The 12,895-nt window shown below is 41.2% G+C and overlaps 1 protein-coding gene across 3 annotated transcripts in view; it reads left to right on the top strand.

Moving 5' to 3' along the window:
* The window catches only part of EVC2 (EvC ciliary complex subunit 2), a 608,136-nt gene that overhangs the window by 140,615 nt on the left and 454,626 nt on the right, over positions 1 to 12,895 (top strand). For all 3 annotated transcript variants that reach the window (XM_085642436.1, XM_085642435.1, XM_085642434.1), the window contains exon 6: positions 2,744 to 2,853. In XM_085642436.1, the coding sequence (XP_085498562.1) occupies positions 2,744 to 2,853 (110 nt within the window). The remainder of the gene's footprint in view (positions 1 to 2,743; positions 2,854 to 12,895) is intronic.

The raw sequence follows: 12,895 nt of genomic DNA, 5'->3' as shown, positions 1-12,895 counted from the left end.
CCCGCTTGACGAATCACCCCGAGACTTTCAGGGTAGGAGCTGAGCAGAGCGCCCCATTAGTTTTGAAAATTTCACGAAGATAAGTCAACCGGCGCCAAAGTTATTCAAAATAGAATTTTCAGATTTCCTATGGGAACTCGGTCCTAACTATAACAATCTACTGGCGACCGCCAGTAGATTATATATATATATATATATATATATATATATATATATATATGTATATATATATATGTATATGTATATATATATATATATATATAATACTGCAGTGAGTGCCCTGTGTGTCAACATCTCATAAGCAACTGTATGGCCTCTTCATTGCAGCACAAATATTCTATACAAGAATCACGATGGTTCAATATAATTGAAAACGCCTCTGTGTATTACGTGTATATTTCTCTGAGAGAGTGCATGAGTGACTGAGCGAAAGGGTTGATTTGTGGGAAAAAAAGACTAACAGGTTAAGGAAACTGAGGCTTTGTTTAGAGCATGCCTAACACCACAACAGATGATTTTCCTGAACACGACTGTGCAATAAACTTCATATCTTGGATTAGCTAAGATGAAAGATTTGAACATACCACACATTTCCACATTTGCACATGTTGAAAACTAGCAGCAGTTTTCAAAGTACAAGGAGGAAACATTGGACACCATGATACGTAATGCCACATACAGTTTTCAGATCCCAATGGGAAGGGATGGTTGGTTTTGCTTGGATTCCTTGGTAACACAGAGGGTTTTAGGATCAGTAGGCCTGACTTGCATTATGTGCAGTCTGAACACTCAAGATGGTGACTACTTACAGTGTTGGGAAGCTGTGCCTTGATTGCCTAAAAGTCTCAAAATTGGCACAGGTTTAACAACACTTGTCCTCTTATTCTGATGTCCTGGAGCTCCAGGACTTTTTATTAGGTTGTCAAAAACCACATCAAAAACACTTCTTGTATGCAATATACAACAAAATATGTAAGGTTTCTCAGCATGGCCAACTTAGAAAAGGCTGCATTAGTGTTTGACAACAGAATGACCACCTTGTCCTCTAGAATATACTCTTTGGGAAACATAGTGTCATCGGCAATAGACATTATTCAACTAGACATATCCACATTAAAACATGGGCAGTCACAGCTTAGGTCTATTCTGCTGTTTAGCTGGACACTACAAATGCTACATTCTGGTCACGTGCCATGGTGACATATTAATTCCACAAGTCTGTTTTCCCCTTACCACCTTACAAAACAGCAGATACTCATGGATTGCAAAGATGAAACATACGCTATGTTACACATAGAAAAACTAGAGAAGTTACCCTTTACTATTGCTGAAACACCATCTGTGGATTGTGCAATCCATGGACACATCACCCTGCCAATTTAGACATTTCATTTCCAGTACTTTCTGCAGTACCACCAAGTGGGCAGATACAAAGCGTTGGGGGAATGTTTTTTACACGAGTATTTGGAATTACCTTTCAAATTTCGGTGTAGAAATTGGACACTGAAGTTTTTGTAGTGGTTCAAACTGTGATAATAGTTTAAGTGGATCCCTAGTGTGCAAGGACGTTTTACTTCACTGGACCTGTAATGCTTCCGTAGCAAACTTATCTTGCCACTTAAAAGGTTCCACAGCGACCGTGATACGCCAGACTATCAAATTGAGACTCCTCTCTACAAACCTGGCATAGGTCGTTATCTGTTCATGCAGCATTTTTTCATGCAGCTTATTCAAATATTTAAAATATTTTTGGAGGTATGGATAATTTTGTGTTGTAATGTGAAGCCAGGGGAAAAGTCAGGGTGCCATTGTTGGTGCTTGTAAACTATAAAACATCTTTCTATTCTGTATGACTATTTAGAATGTTCTGTTTACGTCATCTCTCTTGAGAGACAGAAGGGTAGCTTCTTTCATTTTTGCACAATATTAAATAGTACCCAAATTTACTTGGGGTGTAAAATAAAAATCATAAAAAAATCACTGTATGTCTCACAAGATTAGGGATATTGGAGAGATGAGGACTCTATTTATTACATATCATACTAGTAAGGAGGCACATATTTCATAAATGTCCAGAGTTTAATTTTCTTATTATAAGTGCTTAAGATCCCCCTGTCAAGAAAGAAAGCTATTTTTTACTACCTATGAAATTATTTCACTTCTGACTTCACAAAGTAAGGAGTAAGTTGCTTCACATGAGAACGTTCTCTGGAACCCTAACTGAACCCCTAAAACAATTTTTCTATTTATTTTTAAAGTATATTGTATTATTTATTTTACTTTTACACAGGAATGCATATCTATATCATTATGTTCCAGATCTCGTCAAGCATTAATACTGGTAAAAATACTTTGCTAGTTATTTAATTTTCTAGGTATTATCTCTTGTTTGAAAGAATATTTTAATAAATATCTTTATTCCTCTATTCATCCTGTCCAATTTTAGATTTGTATACCTCTACAGCTCATATATCTATAGCTCTGTACAATACTGCATATGTTTTGGAGTATGTGTGTTTTATTACATTTGTGTCCGAGTGTGAATGCAAGAATGAGTCAGTTGATGGATGAATGGGTGCATGAGTGAAAAGATGAGTGACCAAATGCATGCATGAAGATTGAGTGCCTGAATCCATCATTCCATAAATGACACAATAGGCCCTTTCATTCATAAGCCAATCCTTTTGACATTCCCAATTCTTGCTGGTTTATATTCATGAAACAAATGTTATTCTCATTTCAGTTGGGGATTCTATTGTAATAAGCTACACCGCAGCTATTGACACAACTGCATACCAGAATGGCAAACTCATGTCACTGCCTGCCGAACTCAGCTTTATCCGTTCATCGCAAGTATGTTGGTGTACAGTCTTTATATTAAAATCTGTTTTCATTGCTCGATTTTAATATTATTGATAGCTGGACATTTGTTTTATAATGTGTACAATTTCCTAGATAGTATTTCATGCGTTCGACAGAGCTTAAAATTATATCCTGCTTCCTCTCATTTGTGTTCCTTCCAAGTAGCTGCTTAACTATAATTTGTTCGATAGTGTCTCTTTCTATAATTGGTGCTCCATCTGCAGGACATGCTCCTATAATGGTAAATGTTTTACGTTAGAATTCTGCAGGATTTCTTTTTTATGCATGTTTAGACAACTAAAAAAGGTAAAAAGAAATCGAGATGAGAAAGTCTCGCAGTTTTGGGCCATATTAGAGTCCCATTTTAAGGTAAGGTAAATATCATTGTTTTTGTAGCTTGACAAAACTAGGAAATTGTTGAAATATCTTCTGATATTTATTTTTCAACCGGGGCATTTATTTAAATTGTGGTATATGTGTGGTATATTTGCTCAAATGGCTTATCCGTCAGTTATTAGAATTTTATCTTGCTTCATAAAATAATTTTAAAATAGCCTACTTTTTACAAACCGCCATGATATGTGGCACATTTAATTGGTTTTTAGGTTTCCTTTCCCAATCCTAACTTCACCTTGTGAATTACAAAGATGTTTTTAAATATACATTAAAATGTAACAACCATTCCTAACAATACATACACTTTAACTTTTAATATATCCCATTGCCCGCTGCAGGTAGTCAATATCTGCAGCACAGAAATATGGCTGTGTATAGTGGGGTTTAACAGCGAACCCTGGCCTTTGCACAGGTCCTGCACTAAACCCACCACAGGCTAATATTCCCCTTACCTTCAAGAGTGGGCTAATATTATATATATTTTTTTCTATGTTTAAAAACATATTTGGGATTTGCTATCCCCTTTAGGGGTTTGTGAACCCTTAGAGATTCTTGGGCCATTGTTCAGGCCCTCTCTGGTTTGTGGACGTTATCACAGCTATGTAAACGCAAGAGGTGGTCCAACTAGTGTCCAAGAGCTTTTACCAGGGGTACGCAAACCTTGAAGCTGTAATGGGGTCAGAGAATGCTGTTGTAAAATGTACATTCTTTTAATTAAAAAAATGATACCCCTAAGCCAGGGTCTATGTTCATTACTCCTGCTCCTTTATGGCTCCTCATATTTTTGTCATGGTGCTGAAATTAAGCCCTATTCCCCATAATGGTTGCCTCTGCAGATGTTTCCATGTTACAGCCAGCCAATCCAAAGCTTTGGATCTGTGGGCCCTACTTTGGGTTTGTGGGTCTGAAAAGAATGGTAAGAAGAATGTTCCCTCATCTAATCACATTGTTTTTTTTAATGTCTATGGATTGCCCATGAATCTGTCGCAGCCTGGAATCCTCGGAATCGTACGTTGCTTTTATGGTCCACCTCTCGACACCACCACGGTCTGGTTTGTGTTCACAGACTCCATGGAGTGGTCAAGCGGGGGAAGGAAAGGATGGGGACAGCGGGGAGGGAGACCTGTAAACAAAGGTACAAACACTCAGGTATAAGGAACTCACATAAACATAATCTATATACCCTGTCAACACTTATACTGAGAAGGCCCCCTTGGCATATGAAGTATACCTGTAAAGGAAAAAAGGCTTCTGCTTGTTTCGTCAGCAGTCTGAATTAGCAGTTTTTCTTTGGTGTCTAAAACAAGAACCATATAGTGTTTAGCAAGAGCGGCCCCACCCCTTATCGTCTCGTGACCCCCTCAAAGATGTATCAACACCTACCCCAGGAGGCTGGGAGCTTGACTGTACAGGGGTGCAGGGCTGACAGAGACGCACGTTCCCCTGTAGTTAAGGAACAGAAACAAAGCACCCTCTCTTGAGGGATTAATACACACAACATAACATTCACTGGGTATTGCCTTATCACCCAATACACCACTCCGGGCGTTCTTCACATTTGCAATGATAAACGATAAATGTCAACCCTTCAGGTTTGATACTTCTCACACCTGTAAGGCCTTTAGCACTGTTATGTCTTTCGTTTGCCAGCAATCACAAGTTCCAGCAAATTACAAGTTTCTACGTGCCTGGAATAACACGCTCGCGTGTGGGTAACTCCCGGTGGCTGCTCTGGGAGGGATTACCCTTCTATGCTAGTATGTGACTCTAAGGTGTTTGGTTGTAAGTGAAAAGGGGCAGACGCCACTGCGCGGTCGCTATCTTGATCCGGGGAAGAATTCCCCAGCCGGGGCTTTCCAGAAGGAATCAACAGATACTACCTCCCGCAAGAATCCTGGCATGGATTCCGCCAACGGGAGCGCTGAGTGTCACCAAAAAGATCGCCGCTTCCACTGCGAAGCACTGCCACACTGGAGCACAAAAGACAACGAGATATGGTGCTACAGCACCCTTACCGGACCTTCGGCAGCGAGTGCTCCTCAGCGTCTGGAGTAACCGGCAATTACACGGAGTGTTCAGTCCCGGAAATACCTTCCTCTCGCGTCGCTCTGATGTCATCGACGTGTCTCTGCCGGGGCTCATGGGAAGTGTAGTCCGGAAGCCTGTCGGGACGGGAATCTCCTGCGGTGCCTCTTCAGTGTCTTCCGCTGTGGTTCCTGACAGAACCACTCAAAAATATTTTTATATTCTAATTTCTTGAAAACTGCCTTATTTATTACAGCAAACCAAGTGAGGGTATTTTCTTGAGTAACGTTCTACTTTCATACCAATCTTGGTGTAATTCCATATGCAGTTTTTCAAGGAGAACAAATAATCTTATGGGTGGTGAAATGAAAAAACAATGTTTTAACTCAGTCCGCCAATCTGCACAAAACTTTTAATTTTCTTTTGGAGAAATTTGTGAAGGTTCTGTTAATTATGCCAAAGTTATTCGGACAATAAAAAAATGTTTTTTTTAATGGAAACTCCGACCTAACCATAGCTACAAAGTCGACAAACAAGGTAATCAAGGAGGTTTTTTTATGATGTAATTTTCTCTTGGACTTGAAATTGGTCTTTATGGCAGGAACAAGAGAGAGCTGTACGTCAATAAAACTTGTAGTGCGTGTAGGAATTTTAAGCATTTATGCTCTAGTCACCAGCCTTTCTGGTGGTGACCTCGGCTAGCATTTGGCCCTGTGAAATTGCAGTCATTAACATTCCTTACTGGGTCTCTCCCTTCAATTTCAACTGACATTGGTTCAAATTGGACCTCCAGGTTTCAGAAGATCTCTACTACATGTAGAGTTCCCATAGTTTCATCTTTTCTGCTGTCACTTTCTATCTCTAAATGGAGCCCCTTGAGATTCAACTCACTGAAAACAGTATCGGCATTCATCAATGCACCAAATGACACCCAGTTCAACTAGAAAGTGTTGCCTACTCCAAAGATCCAATAATCCAGAATTTCACCTCATCCAGACCTGCATGCCTAGCACCTATCTGATTTTCACCTCCACTAAGATTGAATTCCTTTTATTCACCAAGAACATCAACTAAGAACTAATTGAAAACGGGTTCATTGACATGAACCTGGATGTCTCAAGTCCATTGGATTCACCCTGGGCACCTAACTCACCTTCAATGCATACATTGAGATCTAAACTAGGATGGCTTGGTACCAACTAAATCTCTTGAAGAAAGTGAAACCTTTCCTCCCAGAAAGTGACTTCAAAACTGCCATTCAAGCCCTTATGCTCCCACATCTGGATGTCCTGGCTCCATGGCCTTCCAGAATTCACACTGGCCCCATTTAAGAGTCTGAAGAAGTATGACTGTATTGCTCCACCCTGATTCAACTCCATTGGCTCCATTCGCCAACTTGCATCATCTTCAAAACCAGTTGCATAAACCTATTAAGACTGGCACACTGCCTATCTGCCATACAATCTCACCAGTTCCAGTGACTCTAATCACACTTGCGCCAGGCCACCATCAGACTGGAGATGATGAAGAAGTGCATAAACTGGAAAAAGAAGACTGCACACTTTCTTCACTTGTTATTGTTATGAATATTTGTGGAGCGCGTAGCTACCCGTAGGCATCCCAGCGCTGGCGGAAGCAATGGACTGTTGACAACAGCTTAAAAGCTGGAATTTTGGAAAAGCCACGTTTTCAGAAGTTTACGGAAGGACAGGAGATTGGATTCTGAGCGTAGATGGAGGGGAATGGCGTTCCACAGTTTGGCTGCATTATAGTGGAAGGACAAACAACCACTTCTCACCCTTTTGACTATGGGGACTGAAGCTAGGTGAAGGTTGGTTGATCGGAGGCATCTACTTGGAGGATAGGGGCAAATGATGGTCCGGATTATTAAAGGCCTTTTCTTACAAAAGGACTTGTGGGCAAAACATAAGGACTTGGATTTTATTTTTTCCATGACGGGGAGCCAGTGCAAGGTCTTCAGTGCAGGCTTGCAGATTGGCTGTTAGGGATCTTAAGGAGCATATGTGCTGCACAGTTCTGGGATATTTGCAGTTTCGTTGTGGTTGTCCGTGGGGCTCCTAAATACAGAGCGTTTCCGTAGTCCAGACAGGAGAGGTTCGGGGCCTGGACCATGAGACTCCTTGCTGAAAAGGGAAGGAGCGGTAGGACTTTGCGGAGCATTCGTAGAATGCTATAGCAAGAAGCAGCCAGTTTTGTCGCCTGATGGTCAAATTTAAGTGACCGATCCAACCAAATGCCCAGACTTTTCATCTGATTTTTGGTGCAGGGGGAGGGCCGAGACAGCTTGGCCATATTAATCCAAAGTCAGAAATGGGGGGGGGTTCTCCAAACAGCATAAGCTCCGTCTTTTCTCCATTAAGTTTAAGATAGGAGGATTCCATCCACTTAGCTACACTTTCCAAACAGGGACCTAGGCATGGTTTTTCGGATGATTTAAGGCCACAACTAATTGGGTGTCATCGGCGGACGTGACTATCTCAATGCCAAGGGACTCCTATAAACATTAAACCGTGTCGCACTCGGAGATGAACCCTGAGGGACGCCGCAGCTGAGTGACATACATTTTGAGATGTTATCTCCTTCAAAAACCGGGATGGTCCAATCCTCCAAGAAGGACTGGAGCCAGGTAATAACACTGCCCAACACTCCAACGTTTCTCAACCTGCTAATCAGGATGTCAAGGTTGACAGTGTTGAAGGTGGTGCTGAGGTCCAAGAGGATAATAGCTGTCGTTCCTCCTTGGTCAAGAATCTTTTTAGACTCTTCTACCACTGCCAGTAGAGCAGTTTCTGTCCCATGTTGGGGCAGAATCCAGTTTGCGAAGGGTGCACTACATTTTGAGACTCCAGGAATGCTGAAAGGACCACATTAATATGTTTTTCTAGAATGTTTCTGATCCCAGAACAAAGGGAAATGGGGCAAAAGTTTCCCAAGAAATCAGGGTTCAGATTAGGTTTCTTCAACAGTGCCTTCACCATAGTGTGTTTCCATGGTGGTGGCACTAGTCTGGTGGAGATAGATGAATTGATCAACTTCAGTTTCATGCGAAGGACTACTTCCCCAACCTTACTCAGATATTGTGGGGATGCTAGGTCGCTGGGGGATCCAGATTTTACAGAGGCAGAAATATTTACTAAAGTGTCCATGTCCATCAAGGGAATTTCTTTCAGGGAATACTCGCTGGGAGGGTTAGCACCCTTAGAAGGGAAGTTATTGGGTGGGGGGGGAAGGCAAAGGTATTGTAAATATCTTGAATTTTATTGTAAAAGAACTCTGCCAGTTCACTGCAGCGGGTGGGGGAGCCCTCATGGGGAACATCAGGGACAGACAATTTTAGAAGGTTCTTCGCTATCCGGTAGATTTTGCGGGGGGAGTTAGAGGCTAAATTAATTCTTTCCTTAGTAGGCTGCTTGTGCAGCTTTCACTTCAGATTGATAGACTTCTAAATGATCCCTATATTTCTGTTTGCTTAGTGCATCACAGTTTATTCTCCATTTCCTTTCCAATCTCTTGCAGACTGTTTTGTACTCATGCAGCTTGGGGGAGTACCACAGAGATGAGTTATCCCTAACTTTTTTATGGATGCGTTTCTTTGGGAGAACTAGGTCCAAGGAGGAGTCAATCCAATGATTAAACTTTTCGTTAGCGGAAATGAGATTGGTGTCTAAAATAGGCTTTGTGTCTTTTAGAGCTGAAATCCAAGATTCTAATGAAAGATTGGACTAGGTGCATTTCCAGCTACTAACCGTACCAGTAGTGGGGGAAGGTCTCAAGGAGTCCCAAGAAAAAGGGATCAGAAAATGGTCTGACCATGGCACAAGAATCGGGCCTCTCACTGAGAGTTCATTAATATTGGTAAAAATTGGGTCCAAGAGGTGACCTTTCCCATGAGTGAGGCCAGTGACTTTTTGCTTTATCTGGATAGCTAGGAGATTTTGGGGTCTTCTAAATACAGGTGTCAAGCGACACCTTCTCTTCAAATACTGGGGTCCTTAATACCGTCACCTTACAGGTGTCTCTCAACCTGCCCATTATGGTGCTATGTTTCTCACTGCATTATACCTGACCTTCTACCCCCGCCTGTCTCCCTCACATATTCCTCCATCCTCCTTCTACCAGCTCTCATATTTTCACTGCACACTCCTACATGCTATCTCCTCTCCCTTCTCCCTCCATGGCTCCACCCTACCCCCATACCTTCCCCCCACAACCCCTGGCCACCACTCTTGCATAGCTATCCAAATCCTGGTTATGGACTAAATGTTACTTATTTCCTTGTCTATGTATTTATTGTTCTTTACCTTTTGCTCGTATATTATGCTTTTCCTTTTTGTACGAATGAAATACTGCATTGTATGTCCACTTCCATCCCCTGTAAAGCTCTCTGATACCCTTGGGTCTAGCCAGCGCTATATAAAACCGTTTAAATAAGTAAATAAATAAGAGTAAAATTAGAGGGGGAGCTTGCCAAATTTCTGTGTCCATCAGGTCTGCCCCAACCTTGCTCAAATTTAGGAAAGCAAACAAAATCCTAAAAGAGTGTATGATAATGTTCCCTTTGTTTTCTCGATCAGCCTAATTCTTAAAATAGCGCTGCTGGGGGCATATTCAGCATAATCAGGCAGGGAGACCCCAGTCTGGTTCACCACTGTTGATTACCCATAAATAAACTCCATTCAACAAGGCAGACCACTCTTAAATATTGACTCTCTTGTTCACTTTTACCAAGCCAATGATTGTCTTACAGTGAGTCTGATTTAAAAAGCTACTTTGCCCCTATGTTCAACAAATGTTTATAAATAAATGTATTTGTCAATGCAAAATGCTTTTCCTGGTTCACAGACTCATGAATGGAATCGAATTGGTATTGGCCATCGCGTATAGGATCTGCTCTTCATACTTCTACCAATATGACATATTTCCAGGTGGGAATGTCTACTACAAGAGCCAGGATTATGGGTGTTAATAGGTGAGCGCAGTAGCAATAGTTGGCAAACATCCATAAGTTCACAAGGTTAGTATTTGCAGTGCAATTTAAGGTTTCGTTTTTCAAACCTGGAAGCATTCTCAAATTTTCTCAGGATAAAGGCGGGAGTAAATGTCTTTTAAAGAACCAAGTACACTTTTGCATTACATTTCTGTGCATGGTGTTGTCCACCACATGTTACATTTCTACATGCTGAATAGGTGACCTAGTAGTACTCAAGGAATTCTTAGTGAAGTGTTAAAATGTCTGTTATTTACTTCTGACTCAGAAGTAACTCTGTGCAAGCAGATTCCTGCCTTTAGCTAGAACACTCATGCATAGTTATTAAAGAGAACTGCTTCACTTTTATACAGTCCTTCTTTTAGTGAGAGGAATTGTTATTTAAAAAAAAAAAGTTTTATTAAATTTAAAATATATAAATGTACTCTTAATACCACAATAAATGCTTGATAGCTCAACGTGCGTATATATATATATATATCTCTCACAAAAAAGAGTTGCCCCAATGGTGAATCCCACACAGGTGAATATCTCTCTATTTCTTTAATGAAGGCTGCAGCAAAACAGGTGCACAGCCAGCGGCCAAAGTCTTTTCGCCAACGTGTTTCGTGCTCCTGCCCTTCGTCTCAGGCTAACTTCAACAGCTATGGAAAACACCAGTCAATAAGCCCATCCTTGATTTAGTACCTCCCCAGTGGGTGTGGCTGCCCCCGCAGCCTCATGGTACTCATAGTGTTGGCTCAATGTAACTGGTGAGAGTTAGTATTACTCCTGTGAGTTGGCGTGCCCGCTATACATTGGCATACAAAAGTGCCGTTATGGTGTTAGAACTTACCTTCAGCTTATTTTGGCCATGTTGTTGATGTATAGTAGGAACAAAACAGGACTGAGGATACCGCCTTGTCAGACTCTCCAATCTAATGTAAATGACTCGGTGCATTCTCTCCCTTCGCCATATCTCACCAAAGCTAATACTCTTTTGTGAAGTACTTGAGGGAAGTCAACTAAGGCCTTATCCATCCCCATATTTGTTAAAATGCGCCACGGCTTTGACCGATTAACTCCATTCAGAGCCCGTCCCTAAATCCAGATGGCATCTTTGAAAAGATATTGAAGTCCTCATACCTTGCTTTGATTCTATCTAGGAACATGCAGCCCCCAACCTTTACTATTGAATAAAGCAGTGAGATGGGTCTGTAGCAGCATGGAGCTCGTTCATTACCTTTTTTAATAACAGATACAAAGATAGCTGTGCCATGCAAATGGTGATAAAGTGGTATAGGCCTAGTTCAAAGCATTTGTGATGACAGAGCCCAAAAGTCAATATTTTACTCATAGAGGTCCATCCAGACTCCATTGGGGCCTGTAGCCTTTGCAGAAGGGCCCTGTATGATTGCTGTTACCACCTCATGCCTCTTATACCTGAAGCGGATATGTTGATTGTACGGTTGATTGTACAGAATCACTGAATTACTGGTCGGCTGTACTCACTAGGCAGTAGATAGGCCTAAAGTGAGTTACCCATTTGTCGGTCATGATATTCAGCCCTTGGCCCATCATCTGTGCCCCATTAAATATATCAGTCTTCATTACTACCTAGAATGTCATGACGTCTTTATTGTTACAGAAGGTGATCAGGTTCTTCCACATATCTTCCCCCTAAGGCAGATTTCCTGCTTTTTAATGCGGTGTTATACTCAAGCCCGCGTCTGACTTTATCCTCTCTCTCGCTAGGGCTCTTCTTCAAGGCCTTACGTAAATGTCTGTTTGCCTCCCTACAACCCTGTCTGACCATGTTCACAGGATCTAATGAGTCACAGCAGGAGGTTCCTAATACAACAGCCCTGTTTAACAGAGACATCTATGATGGATTCCACAGGACCATTGTCACTTGACAGACCAATATTAGCACATTCTTGTAGATTATTTCTAAGAATATTAACTAATAAAGTTGACATGTCAGCAGTTCTCCGTTTATGTCTCAATCCTTGGTCTTTAACAGTGAAATCGATAGTGCCCTTGTTAAGATGACTTGTAGTTATTTTGTGTATAATTAAAACTAAAATGTTTGGACTATAGTCACTATAACCATTAGCCAGAATGTTCCTGAGACTAAACATAGATATTTATAGATATGAAAACCAAAACATAATCCGTCACAGTCCAATGACCTCAGCTAATAAATGTCAGAGTTTGGTTCTCGAATACCCTAAAGATTTCAGAGATGTTACACACAAATCACATAAAAACCTGTGAAGTACTTTTCCCCTTGCACCCCTTTTTGAGTGGAAATGACCAGCGTTCTTAATTGGAGATAGGTCAAAGAATGTAGGACAATCTCCTAAGTTGGCATTAAAGTCAACCCCTAAGATGATGTTGAACTGCTGTGAGAAGAAATCGCATCTAAGCCTATTGACCCCATAGCAGAAAATAACATTTTCTATATTGCACACATTATCTCTTGGGCTTATGCCATTATAAAAATGAATAAGGAAGAAGTTAGAATGCCTGGAGCAGATTACCCAGGAAAAATTGCTTCCTGAATGGAACAAATGCAAAAAGAAGTTCGGGCTGGACTGTTCCCATGATACACAGGGTCAAGAC

Source organism: Triturus cristatus, chromosome 2_2 (genome assembly GCF_964204655.1).
Source record: "Triturus cristatus chromosome 2_2, aTriCri1.1, whole genome shotgun sequence".
In the NCBI taxonomy this organism is placed as follows: domain Eukaryota; kingdom Metazoa; phylum Chordata; class Amphibia; order Caudata; family Salamandridae; genus Triturus; species Triturus cristatus.
The sequence above is the reverse complement of the archived record's forward strand: the minus strand, read 5'-3'. Positions and strand labels throughout refer to the sequence as shown.